Source organism: Rhodamnia argentea, chromosome 8 (assembly GCF_020921035.1).
Source record: "Rhodamnia argentea isolate NSW1041297 chromosome 8, ASM2092103v1, whole genome shotgun sequence".
Taxonomy (NCBI): domain Eukaryota; kingdom Viridiplantae; phylum Streptophyta; class Magnoliopsida; order Myrtales; family Myrtaceae; genus Rhodamnia; species Rhodamnia argentea.
The window spans coordinates 3,723,881-3,740,312 of record NC_063157.1 but is presented as its reverse complement, the minus strand read 5'-3'; the positions used below and the strand labels follow the sequence as shown (position 1 = coordinate 3,740,312).

Sequence of the window (16,432 nt, the reverse complement as noted above, 5' to 3'; positions counted from 1 at the left end):
TCACCACAGTGCCATTCACAAGAACTTGTGCAGTTAACCGTTTCTCTTTGATTCCTCAAACGACAAAAGATGTGGTGATGATTGAGTTGTGTCCCCCTCCCTTTCGTTTTCTCACACGCCGCAAGCATCACTATCTTCAGCGGCTCATCATGTCTCCGTCCCAATTCACTGGGACTCGACGACGGTGTGCCAATCGTTTCTCACGTCATTTGAGATATTTGTATTTGCTCGTAGAAAGCGTTCCTTCTGTTCCTGAATAGCTTCTTTCAAAGGGACTTTTGCTTCCTCAGTAAATGCTCCAAAATGGTGGGGAGGAAAACAACAAGAAGAAGAAAACATGATGACCCATTTTTCTCGTCGAAATGCCTGTTAACGGGTATTCTCGGAACATATACAGTATTGGCAAGGTCCCACCGACTATGGGAGATAGAGAATGGCACGGTATGTGCACAAGTAAAACTAGCGCAAACTCTTATAGAGATCCCAGTTTTGCTATGATTTAGAAAGAAAAGACCGCCAACGAGAGACATGAAGCCAATCACCCAAGCCACCCAAGGACAACCACAGCAACAAAGTGGAAGCAATAAGAAAGCATTCAAAGAGAATAGTAACACCAAGATTTAGGTGCAAACTATTCCTATGTGAAAAGGGAAGAGTACGGATTGTCTGAATCCCACTTACCACAACTTCAATCAAGAGTACGACGAGGTCCGATCATATCAAACAAACACATGGGCCTCCCCTTCTACAAGACAGTGCACGACAAAATCCCAAATTACAGAAGATGTATTATTGCAGAAGATGTACTAACGTCGATTAAAAAAGATAACGCGAGTGAAGCATTGAAGCCATTTCCAATTCTGCTTCCAAATTTTGCTTCTTCCAATTCTTCTTTCCAGTTGATGTTACGGAAGAGTGCAGAGCTGTCACATTTAGGGATTGATTTGGCAAATACTGTGTGGGTGTGTTATGGACACTTTTGTAGCATGTTCTGTCATATGGTTTTCTGAACTTCGATGGATGAGAGATGGAAGACGAAGGTTCAGGCATCTACAGCTAATCGAGACAAACTTTTTCCGCCTCAGCAAACACGTGACTCTTTTTCTCACCACAAACACACAGGAGATAGCTGCGAGCATTCAATTGAAAAATATACATTTATATTAGGTCCGGTCCAATTGATCCGATCGGATGATTTCCACCTGAAATCCAGAACCAAATCGGTACCTGTCGGTTCCAAAAAATTAAAATCGAGAATCGGATCAGTACCCACTAATTACCATCCAAAATTAGTCGATTGAATATGGGTCGATCTGATTTGGGTGGATCTTGATTTTTCTGGTCATCCCTAATTGATATGGCCACACTGCAAAAGTGACAATTTTTCTGGTCTTCCCTCCTCTTCTGATGATCTGTAATGTAATTGCTCATGGGAAAAAAAAAAAAACAAAATATCAAGGCAAAGAAGACGCCAAATGGACACCCAATTGACAGCTCAACTCGTTGCCACCAAAATCGATGAAGTTGTAATCATTTAGTGAGAGAGAGATGCTGAATTTCATCTGTTGGCATACCTACATTGGATTTTCTTCTATTGCAACGAGCATGGAGGTTCATAATAGAAAAAACAAGGACAAAAATGATTGGAAACTGACAAATTTGGAACTGCTGGAACCAAAAGATGACAAATTGCCCTTGTTAATTGATTGGAAGTTCCGTACTACAAAAAAGAAAAGAAAATATATCTTACAAAAAGGCTCGCAAGTAAAGGGGATGAGAGGAATCACAAGCTTTTCCCCCCCTGGAAAATAGGAACATTGATCGTGTCTATCTCATGTTTACAATCAAGCAAATGCAATATGGGATCAAGAAACGCGAACGCCGAAAGAAAAATCGAGACTGGACAAGCATATGAGATCATGGATGGCCATTGTCGCCGCCATCGAACTTGGTATTGATCTTCTTGCGACCTCGCCTTTTGAGGGTAAGACGGAACGATGAAGTCGAAGTTGAAATCGAAGTCAAGGCGCCTCAGTCCGGAGATTTAACCCCTATTCCCACTAGTCCTAGTTGGTTAGATTTCAATCTCACAAAAAGACATGACCTTCACCGACAAGGTATCTAAGCACCCTTTGATGGCAAATCATGTGTAGCTCTTGATAACGTTGCTTTGATGATGGGCGATGATGGCCTCGATAATTACGCTCACTAGTTAGTCTCCCCGCCACTAACTCTCGTGGTGGGTTTGTTTGATATTTCCATGGACGATAATGGGGGTGTGTGGATTGCTCTGTTAATTCTGATTGCAATATAATAAGAATGAAGTCAGTTGAGTTATCAAGATTAATGATGATTAGGATTTATAAGAGATTGCCCTAGTGATCATGCTTGGCCCGTTGAGGGGCAAGATGGATTCCTTCTTGAAGTGACGTTTCTTGTCATTACCTTCCCAAATAGCGTCCAAGTACAATTATAGCATAATAATCAATAAACAACATTGATATCTTATTCGGCATCGCATCTATTATGTTACGCATGTAAATTATGTTAAAGAAATCTCATATCGGAGAATTGACATATATTCATTGACTCATAACTCATATGCTTAAAATTTTGAGTAAATGTGGATCTCATTGGATATGTTAACGGACATGAATTTGAATTTTTTCTTGGTGATTTCCCAACGGCATAATCGAATTTCTCTTGTAGAAATAGGTTTCGCTAAACCCATGAAATTTTTACTGCATAAATTTGTGCTTAAGACCCTTCAAGATAATTTTTCAACTCATTTGCTTTCACATTCACTGCTTCAAAAAAAAAAAAATTTACTTTAACATCGGAAGCTCACACTCGCTTAACTCCGAGAGCTCGGTTAAATGGTTAAAAGCGTTTGGTTCGAAGCGCAAATCTTAAAATCGAACCATAACATATCTCGGCTCAGAGTCCAGCCACCTTGCGGCCGGAATCTAACGCTACCGAAGATGGTACGAACAGTTTGTCTCTACTTTTAAGATATGATCGAGCTGAAAATTCGTGCGCTCATTCGGTCTCGATAAAGAAACGACTTATCTTACGAAGTATACTCATCAATATGCTTTGCGGTCGCCCAGGAGGTGAATCATAAAAGCTGGTCGAGTTAAATAAGAGACCAAAGTAAATGTGGGGTGCGGCGTGCGCGTGCATGTGCGGCCACTGTCAAACGCACTGGCGTTTTTGCCTCCGAGGCTGTTGGTAAAAATGGCCGTTGGGTCGGCCGATGTCGTCTCAATTTTCAACGCGACACTCGGTGAGTCACGAGTGAGTTTAGTGACTGTTGGTGGGTTGCTGTCCTTCATAACTTGCTTTACGGCTCAACCGCAATAATTCTGCCCCCGGCTCTTGCGTTTATTTTTTTTCCCGTAACGGTCTTCGGGATCATGCGGGCCCCACTCCGGTCAAAGTTGGGTTGACCGGACGGTAAGGGATGGACGAGGATTATTATTGGAATACCCCCCCCCTTTTTTCCCCTTATCAGACCAGTGGGTATGAGACCTGTTAAGATTAGCAAGATGATGGATGTCCAAAATCAGGCTCTACGTTGAAGTTGTCTGTGTCTCGTGTGCCGACACGTATGCATTTTAACTTGAAATCGGGTAGACCGATAGCGGAAGGTAGGTTCGAGCAATTGGAAATTGTTTTGGAGTTTTCTAGGCGACGAAAGTGAACAATAATGTGTAAGAGATGTGTCATTTTGTGATTTTTTTAACGTTGTCAACCCTATTGTCCATAAGAAAAGGTGGACTCCACATGTAGTGCTCTGACAGTGTAAACAAAAACTTCTAAGATCTTTGTCATTCGATACCGAATTTGTTAAATCATTAAGCAACATGGTTCACATTAAATTTCTAGTGATCATTACTTTACTAAATAATGTGATAATGCAGTACTCTTTTCTTTTTTGGATTTTTTTTTTTTTACATGGATATAAAGAGGAACTATTTGGCTTTTCTTACATCAGTCCATGAATCAACTGTTTCTTAGTACACATGGCAATTCTATACATTAAGCATGTAATTTCTTCTTCTTCTTTTGTTTTTTTGGTCAAATTGTTGGTACAAGCAGAGATACATGTGACAATAATTGGTACGGGTTATGGGTTTCCTGCGAAAAGGCCAAGAAAAAGAAAAAGCAACCTGTCAATCCTGCAAGGCCACCACCATCGGCATGAACCGCCCTATCCTCTGCAACCTCTGCAATTTTAATCCCCGTTCATGTTGATGTTGGCGCTTGCGCCTCCCTTTTTGGTTTCTTTCTTTCTCGTATTTACTTTTTATCGCTTCGGTTTTTCCAAGAAAAGCTGGCACTTTTATACACTTGCAAGCTACTCATAGCACGGTGTTCCTGTGGAAAACATTCTTCCTCTATCTTCCCTTTCTCGTTCTCTATCTTGCACATCATTCAAACCACACCACCACCACCACCCTCTCTCTCTCTCTCTCTCTCTCTTTCATTTATAAAGCTTGATTGATGGATGCCCTCTGATTCTTAACCACCACAGGCGATAGGCCATTCAGCACAGAGACGCTGGACCAGGCACAGAAACTTGAGCATGGCTTCCCTGAGATTGAACAGTGGGGAAAGTTGTCTCCTTTTTCTGTTTCTCTCTGCTTTTGCAGCAGAAATCAGCACTTGCCTCGGTTCCAAGGTGAAATAGTGAAACACCCACTTCGACAGACCCATGTGGGTTCGATCGGTTTTCTGGCTTCTTTGCAGGTATTCATTTGTGGCCTCTGTGATTCTTCTTTGTTTTCAGGCGTATGTGGTTTACATGGGAAGCGTAAGAAATGAAGACCCAGAGGAGTCTGTGGGGCAAGACCACCAGATGCTTGCTTCTGTGCACAGTGGAAGGTCAGTTTGGTGTCATGAACCAGGATACAGTCGAACAAGAAGTTCCTCTGTTCTGTACTTCCTTCTGTGTATTCTGTTCTATTGCTGTTGTAAATCATGTGAGCTTAAGTGTGTTTAAGCAAGTGTCGATGTTGTTTAACAGCATGGAGGAAGCACAGGCATCGCATTTGTATAGCTATAGGCACGGTTTCAGAGGCTTCGCGGCGAAGATAACTGATCAGCAAGCTTCTGAAATTGCTAGTATGTGATAAAGCTAATGGTTGAACACTTGTCTGTTGCAATGTTATTGAATTCCAGCAGCGTTTGTTTTGTACAATTTTCGCCGAGACTAAGAAGATGATGTTGTGGTTGGGTGATTGACAGAGATGCCTGGAGTGGTCTCTGTGTTCCCAAATACCAAAAGGAAGCTACACACCACACATTCTTGGGATTTCATGGGTCTTGTGGATGAAGAAACCATGGAAATTCCTGGGTACTCCACCAAGAACCAAGTGAATGTCATTGTCGGTTTTATCGATACAGGTGAACTTGCTTAAACATAGTCCTCTGTATACATCGGATTCTTGGACCATTGCTTGTTTCAGGACTTTCTGGCCTGAGAAGCAGCTATCTATTCTGAAAAGGAGAACCTTACACTAGTTGTTACTCCAGTCCTGGAAGATGCATCAGTTTAAACTAGTCTTGCCAATTAGGTTGGTTGTGTCATTGTTGGGAAACACAACTTATAATTCCGGTATGAATTTGCTCTTTTAGGCTGAAGAGATGACTATGTGATGTTATGTAAATTGCTACAGTTAGAAAGAAATACTTTTTTTATTTAAAAGAAGAAATGCTTGTTTATACATAATATTGAGCAAATTATCACTTAGCTATCTTCCTTGCATTCAAATCTTGCATGTAATCGTTAAAAAAAAATGTGGGCATGATCTGTGTTGTCACTTTTCAAAGCAGGAATATGGCCAGAATCATCAAGCTTCAGCGATGAGGGAATGCCTCCAGTCCCGACCAAATGGAAGGGGCAATGCCAGTCTGGAGAAGCATTCAACATTTCATCCTGCAACAGGTAATTTTCTGCTTTGACCTTAGTATTATAAATCAAGTTGAGCAAATTGACTGATGTCAAGGACTCTTGGTATTGATTAACAGAAACTTTGTAATGCAGGAAACTGATTGGAGCAAGATTCTACTTGAGTGGCTATGAAGCTGAAGAGGACATGACCAGCAAAGTTACTTTCAGGTCTCCCAGAGATAGCTCCGGGCATGGGAGTCACACAGCCTCTACCGCGGTTGGCCGCTATGTTCAGAACATGAACTACAAGGGCTTGGCAGCAGGAGGAGCCAGAGGCGGTGCACCAATGGCTAGGGTTGCTGTGTACAAGACGTGCTGGGATTCTGGTTGCTACGATGTGGACTTATTGGCCGCCTTTGATGATGCTATTAAGGACGGTGTGAACATTTTGTCTCTGTCACTGGGTCCAGATGCTCCTCAGGGCGATTATTTCAGTGATGCCATCTCTCTAGGGTCGTTCCATGCAACCAGTCATGGAATTTTGGTGGTTGCCTCTGCTGGAAATGAAGGGAATGCTGGTTCGGCAACAAATCTCGCACCATGGATGATCACCGTTGCAGCAAGCTCAACAGATAGAGATATCTTATCTGATATCATGCTGCAAAATGGCGCAAATTTTACGGTAATACTTGCCTTTCCAATGATTTCTGAGTTTGTTAGATCTTTGGGACTGAAGGGACATTAATTGTTTTTTGTCGGGTCATATAGGGTGCGAGTCTGTCAGTCTTTGAGATGAACACCTCCGCAAGAATCATACCTGCCTCCGAAGCCTATGCAGGATACTTTACTCCTTATCAATCCAGGTGAAGCAGAAGGTACTTGAAAATGTTGCAATATAGATGCTAACGATAAGCAAACATAAGAGTCAATTCTCGCCTTTATTGCTCGCAGCTACTGCTTAGAGAGTTCCTTGAGCCGTGCTAAGGCCAAAGGGAAGATTCTGGTGTGTCAGCATTCAGGAAGCTATACCGAGTCGAAGCTAGAAAAGAGTGTGGTAGTAAAAGAAGCAGGCGGGGTTGGAATGATACTGATCGACGATGCCGATAAAGATGTTGCTATACCGTTTGTAATTCCTTCGGCCATCATTGGAAAGCGAACCGGGAGGAAGATCCTCTCATATATAAATAGCACACGGTTCGGTTTATGCCTTTCGTCAGATGGTGAATTTAGAATTGCCAAAGAGTGCAAACTTGTTTATTTATCAACAGAACTGACTTTTTGCGATGAACAGAAAACCGATGTCCAGGATCCTCTCTGCAAAAACAGTATGGGGGACTCAACCCGCTCCCCGAATTGGTGCATTCTCTTCAAAGGGTCCTAACTACATAACTCCTGAAATCCTAAAGGTAAGTTGGGTGTTCTTTTCTTTTTCACCTTCTGGATAGAAAGCTTTATCCTCTTAATCATCAAACAACATCAGACATTCACATTCTTACCGAGTGCTTTGGCTTTTAGCCCGACGTCGCGGCTCCTGGACTGAATATACTTGCAGCCTGGTCGCCTGCGTTGGCAAAAATGCGTTTCAACATTCTCTCGGGTACTTCTATGGCTTGTCCTCACGTGGCCGGCATCGCAACCTTGATAAAGGCAGTTCATCCAACCTGGTCGCCTTCTGCTATCAAATCCGCAATCATGACAACAGGTAATATAGAACTTCCAAACTTCGCAGATAACTATTTCATACTTTCAAAGCTACGTTTGTTTAAATCACATATCTATGAACTCCCAAGTTTATGAACAAGTCAAAACTGGTGCATAATCAGAGAGAGAAAAATGAATTGCCATATCCTCTTTATCGTTAACCCTTGGCGTTGATGTAAAATATGCAGCCACTATGCTAGATAAGAAGCGAAAGCCCATCACGGTGGACCCTGATGGCCGGAGGGGCAGTCCGTTTGATTTTGGGTCCGGCTTTGTGAAACCGACTCGTGTCCTCAATCCCGGGCTCGTTTACGACGCACAGCCCGACGATTACAAAGCCTTCCTGTGCTCAATCGGTTACGATGAGAAAAAGCTGCGGCTGCTTACAAGAGACAACAGCACATGTGATGCCAGACCTGCATCAGCAACCGAACTGAACTATCCATCCATCGTGGTGCCTCACCTCAAAGACGAGATCTCGGTGACTCGGACCGTGACGAATGTCGGGAAACCGGGAAGTGCTTATGAAGCCATGGTTTCGCATCCTAGAGGAATTAACGTCACAGTCGCGCCGAGGCGGTTGGTTTTCGAGAGATATGGGCAGAAGATCAGCTTCACCGTGAAGTTCAAGGTGGCTGCGCCGACGCAGGGATACACGTTCGGCTTCTTGGCCTGGAGGAGCAAGAAGTTGTTGGTGACGAGCCCTTTAGTCGTCCGCCGGGTGGCGGCGGCATCGTCCAATATGGGGTTAATATGACGAAGCAAATTGCGGAATGTGAAAATTAGTTTTTTAGGGTCTCTAAGGAATTGTCAAAGCTTTAGAGCATACACAAACATAAACACATGTAGAATCAAAGTGAAGTTCAATATCAAAAGCCAGTGAATCAGGAGTGGAAGGTGGTTCAGGTCAGATTGTAATGGCATCACACGAGTCAAGAGGATGAAATTCCCTTGCTTCGATTTATTGGGAAAGCGGCTATTTTGGAATTCTCCATCCTTGCTCTTGCAAATTTAATTAATTTTATAGAGAGTTGAAGTTTCTAGCTAGTCCCTGAATTGTAAAATACTTCACTATTTTCATGAAAGTTGAGAATAAAAGTTTAGTGACAAACATCCTCTCTGACAATTATACTAAGCATTATTAATAGTCAGATTTCAAACAATTATGGATAAGAGCTAGCATGAGCCCGCTAAGAGGACTTCTCTATCTCATATGTCATCTTATATTAGCAAAACCTAAAAATTTTAAGAGTAGCCACTATCTTCTATGAATAGTGAATTTGATAAAATTCATCAGTCCCATCTGTTCCCTGATTCACATTGTGGGAAGAACGAACTTTTTAGGAAGATTTACTGGTCGAACCTTTTTTCTTTGTCTCTTTTCGAAATCAAGAAGATTGAAAGTACCCTATTGATAAAAAGTTGGTCGACCGAGGACTTGATTTATATGACACGGATTTCTTATTCCAATTACAAGTTCTCCATTCTAAATATCCATGGAGCAACAACCATCTACTCTGATGCGCATGGATAGAGAAGTATCCATGTACTCGCATCCGGGGTTAATATGATGAAGCAAACTGATGGATGTGTAAATTAATTTTTTAGGATTTCTGAGAATTTACCAAAGCTTTACAGCATACAAAAACAAATACACATCCAGAATCAAAGTGAAGATCATTACCAAAAGCCATAGAATTAAGAGTGGAAAGAGGTTCAGAGAGGTCCGTAATAGCGTCGAATGAGTCAAGGGGATGAGATTTCCCCGCTTCAATTGTTTGGAAAATTTGTTAAATTTGAAATTTTTTTCATTCTTACTCTTGCAAATAGAGTGGGAAGCGACAAGTTTAAATTGGATTGCTTTTTGTTGGCTTTACCTAGCTAAGAGAGTCGAGGTTTCTCGCTACTCCCCAAATAATAAAAATAATCCACTAGCTTCATGGAAATAGAATCTAAGAGTTTGTGACAAGTTTTCCTTTCACCCACAAACCTCCTCCTAAGCATTGAACTAAGCATATAAATAATCAAATTTCAAACAATCACATGCAAGAGTTAGCATGACCTTACTAAGAGGACTTCATTATCTCATGTGTCGTCTTGCACTAGCAAATCCTACAAAAATTTAGGAGTAGCCGATACCTTCTATCAACAGTGAATTCGATAAAATTACTGAATATCACATTTGCTCCTTGATTTACACTTCGAAAAAAATATATCTTTAAGCATATTTTACTGGTAGTCAACTACTTTTTTTTTTCTTTTGAAATCATGAAGATCGAAGGTACCCTATCAATAAAAAAAATTTAGTTTGATCGAATACTTGATCTTTTATTTGAATTATATGAAGCAACAACTGTCTTCTTTGATACAACGACCGTCTTCTCCATTCAGAATATTCATGGAGCAACGACGATCTGCTTTGATACTGATACACATGGAGGTTTACATGTATTCGCGGAGATTAATCGAATCAAATGTTCAAATTCACAATCGTCGCTCCGAAAACTTTTTACCCTAGAAAAGAAAAAGAAAAAAGAAGGGGAAAAAAAAAAAGAGAGAGACAAGAGGTGCTTTGTTAAAACGGAGATGGAGATGCGACGAACTGTGGGTTGGTTGGGGGGCGGGGGAAGGAGAGGAGAGGTCCGTCTAAAATTCTTAGCCTGCAAGTAACACCGTGAGCGACTTCCATTGACGTAGCCCCCACCATTATTCATTATTCACGACCACCCTCTTTCTCTTTCCTCTTATAGCTTCCCCCCCTCCACCTCCATGCTTCTCTTGGCTGTCACATGGAGGCGCGAGCGACTCGGGCCCTCTTCCATCAGCCCTTGTAGCGAAGAAGAAGAAGAATCAAGAAAGAAAGAAAGGAAGGAAGGACGCGGCCTTCCCATCCCCGCCCTCTCCGTCTCGCGGTACGTCCGTTCGCTCATCAGGTTACCCCATCGGCGAATTCCGCCTTCTTTTTTGATTTGGCATAGTGGGTCGTCTTGTATTTTTTCGATTGGGATTTGTTGCGAACCCTAGAGCTCGTTCGGGGAAACGGAACAAGGTTGAGTCTTGTGGGTGTGGGTCGTTCTGTCGCTCCCTGCTGTGTTGCGTGGTTGTGGGGTTGCGTTTTGGGGGGGTGATCCTGAGGCTGGATCGGGGAGCCCCGAAACCTAGGTTGCTCGTTTGGTGGTTGTTTCGAGTTCCCAATCCGAGCTGCTCGTTGAGTTTGTTTCATGAGCTGAGTTTGATCTCCGAGCGCGCATAGCCGCCGCATCAGTTTGGATTGGTCGGTTGTTTTGGTGGAGGGCAGTTTGCGTATGTTTTACAGGTTGATTTCTTTGAAGGTGGCGAGTGTCAAAGTGGTGTTTTTTAGTTTGATTTCGAACTAGAATTTATGTCTTGCTTCCCATGGACTGCCTTTTTATTGCTGTTGGTACCCTATTTCTTGGTTCTTGTTTGGATTCATTGTTCTTCGTCCCACATTGCTTCCATTTGTTCGTTTGGGTCCTCCATAATCTGTTACCCATGCTTGATTCAGTTATTACTCGGATAAACTGTCGTCTTTTGGCGTGTTGTTTTGTTGTTTATCCCTTTGCTCACTTCTCTTTTCAGCTTTATGTGTATTCTTTCATACCCGCTGTTCCTGGGATTCTGTAATTGGAGACCTAATAAACTTCAAATATAGAATATTTTTCCTATTACAGTGTCTTAAAGAATTGCAAGTTTTGCATCTGTTCAGTATGTTGCTTTTCTGTCGACCTTTGGAGGGGGCTAAATCACACCTTAGTCCAATTTGTACCATAGTGGTGATAGTTTCCAGAGTTAAGTGAAATATGATTTAGCTCCATGAGAAGAGTTCGAGTGTTGGGGGCCATGGGTTAATGTGATTGCTGGAATTTAGTAAATTTTGTGGTTTCTAAAGATTTTTTTTTTATGACGATAGGATTTCGGTGGTGTTAGTTTCTCCCCTCTTCTTGAAGTTCTATAATTTGTAGAGATTATGCATCATGAAGGTATGCTCCCAGTGATGCATGCCTTTTGTACTCTTGTCTGCTGGACATTCCTTTGGCCCGAGTTATTAGTTCTGCCAACTATCTTGTACAATTCGGGCATATGACTATTCTGGAAAATTGTACTCTGGTATTATGTAGCAATAGCCGCCTCTATCAGTTGAAGTTAACTTTCCTCTTTTTCATTTATTTGATGAAGTACAATCAGCTGACAGGAGTCTCCAAAGAAGTATAACAATAATAATAATACTTATGGCGGTAGTAGTAATTATAATAATAAAATAATAATAGAAAAGGTTGACCTCTATATTTTGCATTTTGGTTTGCTTCATTGCCTTTTATCAGATGTTCAATGGCGTTTGTGCTTTTGACAGTTAACTTGAGCCAGTCAAATGCAAGATTCGAGAATGTTATTTGCTGAGGAAGTTTCGGATGTAAAGCCAAGGAAGAAAAAAGCTCCTTCAAGAAAGGCAGCTCTGCTCCCATTGCAAGGTAATGGTGTTCATGGGGTTCAACAGCTGAAGGGTGCTCCATCAGTGAAGACGGGGCAGAAAACCTCCAAAAGAAACCTGAAGAATGATGTCTCCACATTGCTTCATCAGCAAGAGAGATCAAATTCAGATTCATTGCCGGACTCTTCTACATCCGGGGGCGAGTATCGAGCACTGAGGAGGAGATATTTGCTCCTAGAGGAAGAACGCTTTTCCTTGGGGAACGAGTTGATAAAGGTCGAGAAAGAAGTTAAGGTGCTTGAAGAGGAAAAATTTGCACTGCTGGATAAACTTGTGGTGCTGGAAGGCTTGATTGATCCCTCAGAGTTGAAGATGTAGGGCAGATACTAAAGAGTTCATCGAGATATGATGATTGGCAGACAAAGAAGACAGTCTATTTAGTACAGATGATGATCCTTGTTCATAGTAGAGCTCGACGTCTCAGTTATGTCGACCCGCTTAAAACTTGGGAGACAGCAAATGGTAAAGTTAGTCACAGTTTGGCTTCTAACTGATTTGAACCCCAATGTTGTAATGGTTTCATGTCGAAAGTTATAGTTCCAAATATCTTTGTGGTTACATCTTTTTTCTGTTCTTTATTTCTATGGAAAACTTTATGGAGCACTTTCAATGGTCTTGTTTTGTTTGACTTGAGAAGTTGGCGATACTTCAAAAGTTCTATTCGTGATTGTTGCTGTAAGAGTATGGGGTGGTGCTGTTCGTGAGAGAAGCAGGGGGTCCTTAGATGGAGATGACAACAGATTTCGTGATAACATTGGGAGATTTGATACCAGAAACATGTACACACCTTTGGTTCAAAGCAAAGCAAAGAAGAAAATTGGAAGATCCTGCTGTTTGATGAACCATAAAGGACGATTGAGCCTAGAAGTGATGATCCGGAAAACCAAATTGGCCGTACCGGCATGACCCGGACCGGGCGGATAGAGCTTGGTTCACACAAATACAGTCTTTTTGGCCAGTTTAGTTAGAACCAAATGACATAAGCAGAGTAAGAGCCAGAAAAGGTCTCACACCCAAATTATGGAGGTGATGCTCCTTGCCCATGTCATCCCTCCTGTATTTCGCCATCAGCCAACCAACCTCATGAAGGTTTCTTAAGCCTCAGCAGTTTATCTCAGGATAACTCTGGGAAAATTAGCGCGTTCGTATCCATTTTCTATGACGCGTTCTGAACTTTACTAAGTCATAAGGCACGTGGGAAGACCCAAGCTTGTATGGACAAATCTGGGCTTTTCATTCTTCCTGGTCAAATTTTTTCTGATGGGTACAGGTCTGCATCAGACAATGAAGAATCTTGTCTTGGCTCGATTTGTAAAATGCATTGATTTGTTAAAATGCGTGATTCGATTGCACGATAATTTAGACCCCAAAAAAAAATTTGCATGATAAGAACGAATTTCCATGTACAGATCCTGAAAAGGACTCATTTCATTCCAAGACGGTCATGGAGAAATTTCAGCACGGAAAAAAGTTTGAATAATCTTTATTGGGAAAGTTCCTAGCAAATATACGGATTCAAATTAAATTTTGCTCGTGAAAACGCATTTAAGGGACTCTGCACTTTTGATTAGATTGTGCGACTTCAAGCAATCCTCTTCCTGAAATGGGTCTAGGACTCAAGCTTTTCATCTTGACCTTCCTGCTTTCAATGGCATTTTCAGAATCCCGAGGCCCCGGCACAATAAAGAAGCTGTTCAAAGGGCCGTTTGACGAATCTGACTACCATATGTTTAGAGTCCTTAAACCGGCAACGATCAGCAACAGCGCCCTCCAAGTGACACCGGACTCTGCTGGGAACTACCCTCTCTTCAACCAATCCGGAAGAATTATGTTCAAAGATAGTTTCAAGCTCCATGACAAAGGAGCGAGAGTGGCCTCATTCAACACCTCTAGTTTCAAGCTCCATGACAAAGGAGCGAGAGTGGCCTCCTTCAACACCTCCTTCTTCATCAACATCAATAACCTCAGCAGCAGTACTTCAGGCCACGGAGAGGGCATGGCGTTTGTGATAGCGCCCGATCTCAACCTTCCCCCTGGTAGCGAAGGGCAGTACTTGGGCCTGACCAATGCCTCCACTGACGGAAATGCCACCAACCACCTTGTGGCTATCGAGTTCGACACCTTCAAGGAAGACTTTGACCCCGACAACAACCACATCGGTCTCAATATCAATAGCGTATTATCAAAACAAAATGTGTCCTTGTCTGATTTTGGCATCCAGCTTATGCCCGAAGGTGCAAAAAATTTCACGATCTGGATACAATATGATGGAGTGAATAAAACTCTGGAGGTTTTCATGGTGGCTGAAGATAGTACTGTACCCGCCAAGTCGAGACCGAACAATCCTGTAATGATTGCAAAAGATCTCGACATTGCGGAAATTGTGAACGAGCACTCCTATTTTGGTTTTGCAGCATCGACAGGCGAGGCAGCAGAGTTGCACTGCGTGCTAGGATGGAATCTGACGGTGGAGAAGCTTCTGGAGGATGAGGGTCTCGTGATCGAGGCAAAGATTGCCTTGGGTGCTGGGATGCCCCTTTTGGTGATTCTCTTGGCAGGCTGTTGGCTACATCTTATTCTGTCCAAGAAGCGTGAAAAGGCCAATGACCCAAAAATACTGGTGACCCTAAAGTGCCTCCCTGGGGCTCCAAGGGAGTTCCAGTTCAGGGAATTAAAGGCAGCCACTGATAACTTCAACGAGAAAAACAAATTAGGACAGGGCGGTTTCGGTGTGGTTTACAAAGGAGTTTTGTCAAAGGAGAGCCTGGAGATTGCTGTGAAGAGATTCTCCAGGGACAACGTCAAGAGCAAAGATGATTTCCTGGCTGAGCTTACAATCATCAATCGGCTCCGACATAAGCATCTTGTCAAATTACTCGGTAAGTAAATCAAACTGCTCCTCAATCTACGTAGAGCAATTGGTGGATGTAATAGTTAGTGTGAACCTGATGATTAATCAAATAAGTCAGATTTGAATTGAACCGAGCACAAGGTGGCCAAATAGAACACTTGATGTACAAGTCAAACCGAGTTACTTTAACAACAAGTAACCCTCCATCACACCACCTAACCAATACTGTTTTTCGTTCTCAGGGTGGTGTTACCAGAAAGGGAAGCTTCTCCTGGTGTACGAGTACATGCCTAATGGTAGCTTAGACGCGCACATATTCTGTGGACCAGAGAAAGCAACCATAAGATGGGACATCAGATACCAGATCATATCAGGAGTTGCATCAGCTTTGCACTATGTGCACAATGAATATGATCAGAAGGTTGTGCACCGAGACCTTAAGGCCAGCAATATCATGCTTGACTCTAGCTTCAATGCCCGGCTAGGAGATTTCGGGTTGGCACGAGCCATAGAGAATGGGAAGACCTCCTATGCGGAGATCGAAGGTGTACCGGGTACTCTTGGCTACATTGCACCCGAGTGCTTGCACACAGGTAGTCAATCATAGTTCTTGAGACGATTAAAAGTGGACATGTTTGTTCATTGGAATTCCGAAAAATGATCAGGCATAAAATCCATGAACATTCCAATGCATGGACTGAGTGGTATCGTTCATGATGCAGGTAAAGCCACTAGGGAATCTGACATCTACGGCTTTGGAGCAGTGGTTCTCGAGGTTGTGTGCGGCCAGCGACCATGGACCAAGATTGGCGAATTCAGCTTCCTGGTGGATTGGGTGTGGTCGCTCCATCGTGAGGGGCGAATCCTCGAGGCAGTTGACGAGAGGCTAAGAGGAGATTATGTGGCAGAGGAGGCGGAGCGGCTGCTGCTCTTGGGTCTGGCATGTTCACACCTGAATGCAAGCGAGAGACCCAAAACACAGGCCATTTTGCAGATTGCTTCAGGATCACAGCCGGTGCCGTATGTCCCACCGTCTAGACCAGCCTTCGTGTGGCCCTCAGCAGGTGCTGTGGAGGTGAACATTGATTCAGAATATACAGATGACTTAACTGTCTCGATTCTGCCTTAGACCATTGTTCACTGAGATTCTTTCTCGATGAGTGGGTCGCAACTCATGATTTAATGGAGGCATCAGCTCACTTATGGAGCCTATATTTGTTAATTTATGTACCCTGTGAAGAATGACGTTTCTTCTTTCATTCAATGTACTGTCAGGATACGGTGAACTACTGTGTTACTTGTTTAATTTCCTTTCTAAGCTATCTATTAAGTTGGACTTGGCTTGCTAAACGGTACACTTCGATTTGTTCATTTGAATTTCAAAAACTTCATAGAAGTGTTGCACATTTCCCAGTTGTAGAACTAGTGTCTACATAATCATCCTATGTGTATTTGACTCGGCCTAAGACCAGTT

General features: G+C 42.6%; 3 protein-coding genes across 4 annotated transcripts; all 3 read left to right on the top strand.

Moving 5' to 3' along the window:
* Positions 1–4,175: 4,175 nt before the first annotated feature.
* LOC115744754 (subtilisin-like serine-protease S) lies at positions 4,176–8,561 on the top strand. The gene is made up of 11 exons (XM_030680079.2): positions 4,176–4,684; positions 4,793–4,887; positions 5,030–5,127; positions 5,251–5,409; positions 5,839–5,950; positions 6,050–6,578; positions 6,665–6,759; positions 6,848–7,090; positions 7,188–7,302; positions 7,412–7,598; positions 7,786–8,561. Exons 1-11 carry the CDS (start codon positions 4,589–4,591, stop codon positions 8,352–8,354), a joined length of 2,298 nt encoding a protein of 765 aa, XP_030535939.1. The 5' UTR covers positions 4,176–4,588; the 3' UTR covers positions 8,355–8,561.
* A 1,687-nt stretch (positions 8,562–10,248) lies between these two features.
* On the top strand, positions 10,249–12,756 carry LOC115744776. Of its 2 annotated transcripts, none has more exons than XM_030680112.2 (2): positions 10,249–10,530; positions 11,970–12,756. In XM_030680112.2, exon 2 carries the CDS (start codon positions 11,988–11,990, stop codon positions 12,423–12,425), a length of 438 nt encoding a protein of 145 aa, XP_030535972.2. In that variant the 5' UTR covers positions 10,249–10,530; positions 11,970–11,987; the 3' UTR covers positions 12,426–12,756. The 2 variants fall into 2 exon arrangements, with proteins under 2 accessions (XP_030535972.2, XP_048140108.1); XM_048284151.1 differs by lacking the exon at positions 10,249–10,530 and adding an exon at positions 10,751–10,771.
* A 694-nt stretch (positions 12,757–13,450) lies between these two features.
* Positions 13,451–16,308, top strand: LOC115744711 (probable L-type lectin-domain containing receptor kinase S.5). Its single transcript, XM_030680030.2, has 3 exons — positions 13,451–14,986; positions 15,201–15,551; positions 15,681–16,308. The coding sequence occupies exons 1-3, from the start codon at positions 13,711–13,713 to the stop codon at positions 16,085–16,087; spliced, it is 2,034 nt and encodes a 677-aa protein (XP_030535890.1). The 5' UTR covers positions 13,451–13,710; the 3' UTR covers positions 16,088–16,308.
* The last annotated feature ends 124 nt before the right edge of the window (positions 16,309–16,432 follow it).

Excerpts from the sequence above, each read along its gene's own strand:
- LOC115744711 (XM_030680030.2), top strand. The coding sequence starts at position 13,711 with ATGGGTCTAGGACTCAAGCTTTTCATCTTGACCTTCCTGCTTTCAATG. Across the intron at positions 14,987-15,200 it reads GCATCTTGTCAAATTACTCG|GGTGGTGTTACCAGAAAGGG; the intron begins GTAAGTAAATCA and ends TTTCGTTCTCAG. Across the intron at positions 15,552-15,680 it reads ACCCGAGTGCTTGCACACAG|GTAAAGCCACTAGGGAATCT; the intron begins GTAGTCAATCAT and ends TTCATGATGCAG.
- LOC115744776 (XM_030680112.2), top strand. The coding sequence starts at position 11,988 with ATGCAAGATTCGAGAATGTTATTTGCTGAGGAAGTTTCGGATGTAAAG.
- LOC115744754 (XM_030680079.2), top strand. The coding sequence starts at position 4,589 with ATGGCTTCCCTGAGATTGAACAGTGGGGAAAGTTGTCTCCTTTTTCTG. Across the intron at positions 5,128-5,250 it reads GCAAGCTTCTGAAATTGCTA|AGATGCCTGGAGTGGTCTCT; the intron begins GTATGTGATAAA and ends GGTGATTGACAG. Across the intron at positions 7,303-7,411 it reads TAACTCCTGAAATCCTAAAG|CCCGACGTCGCGGCTCCTGG; the intron begins GTAAGTTGGGTG and ends TTTGGCTTTTAG.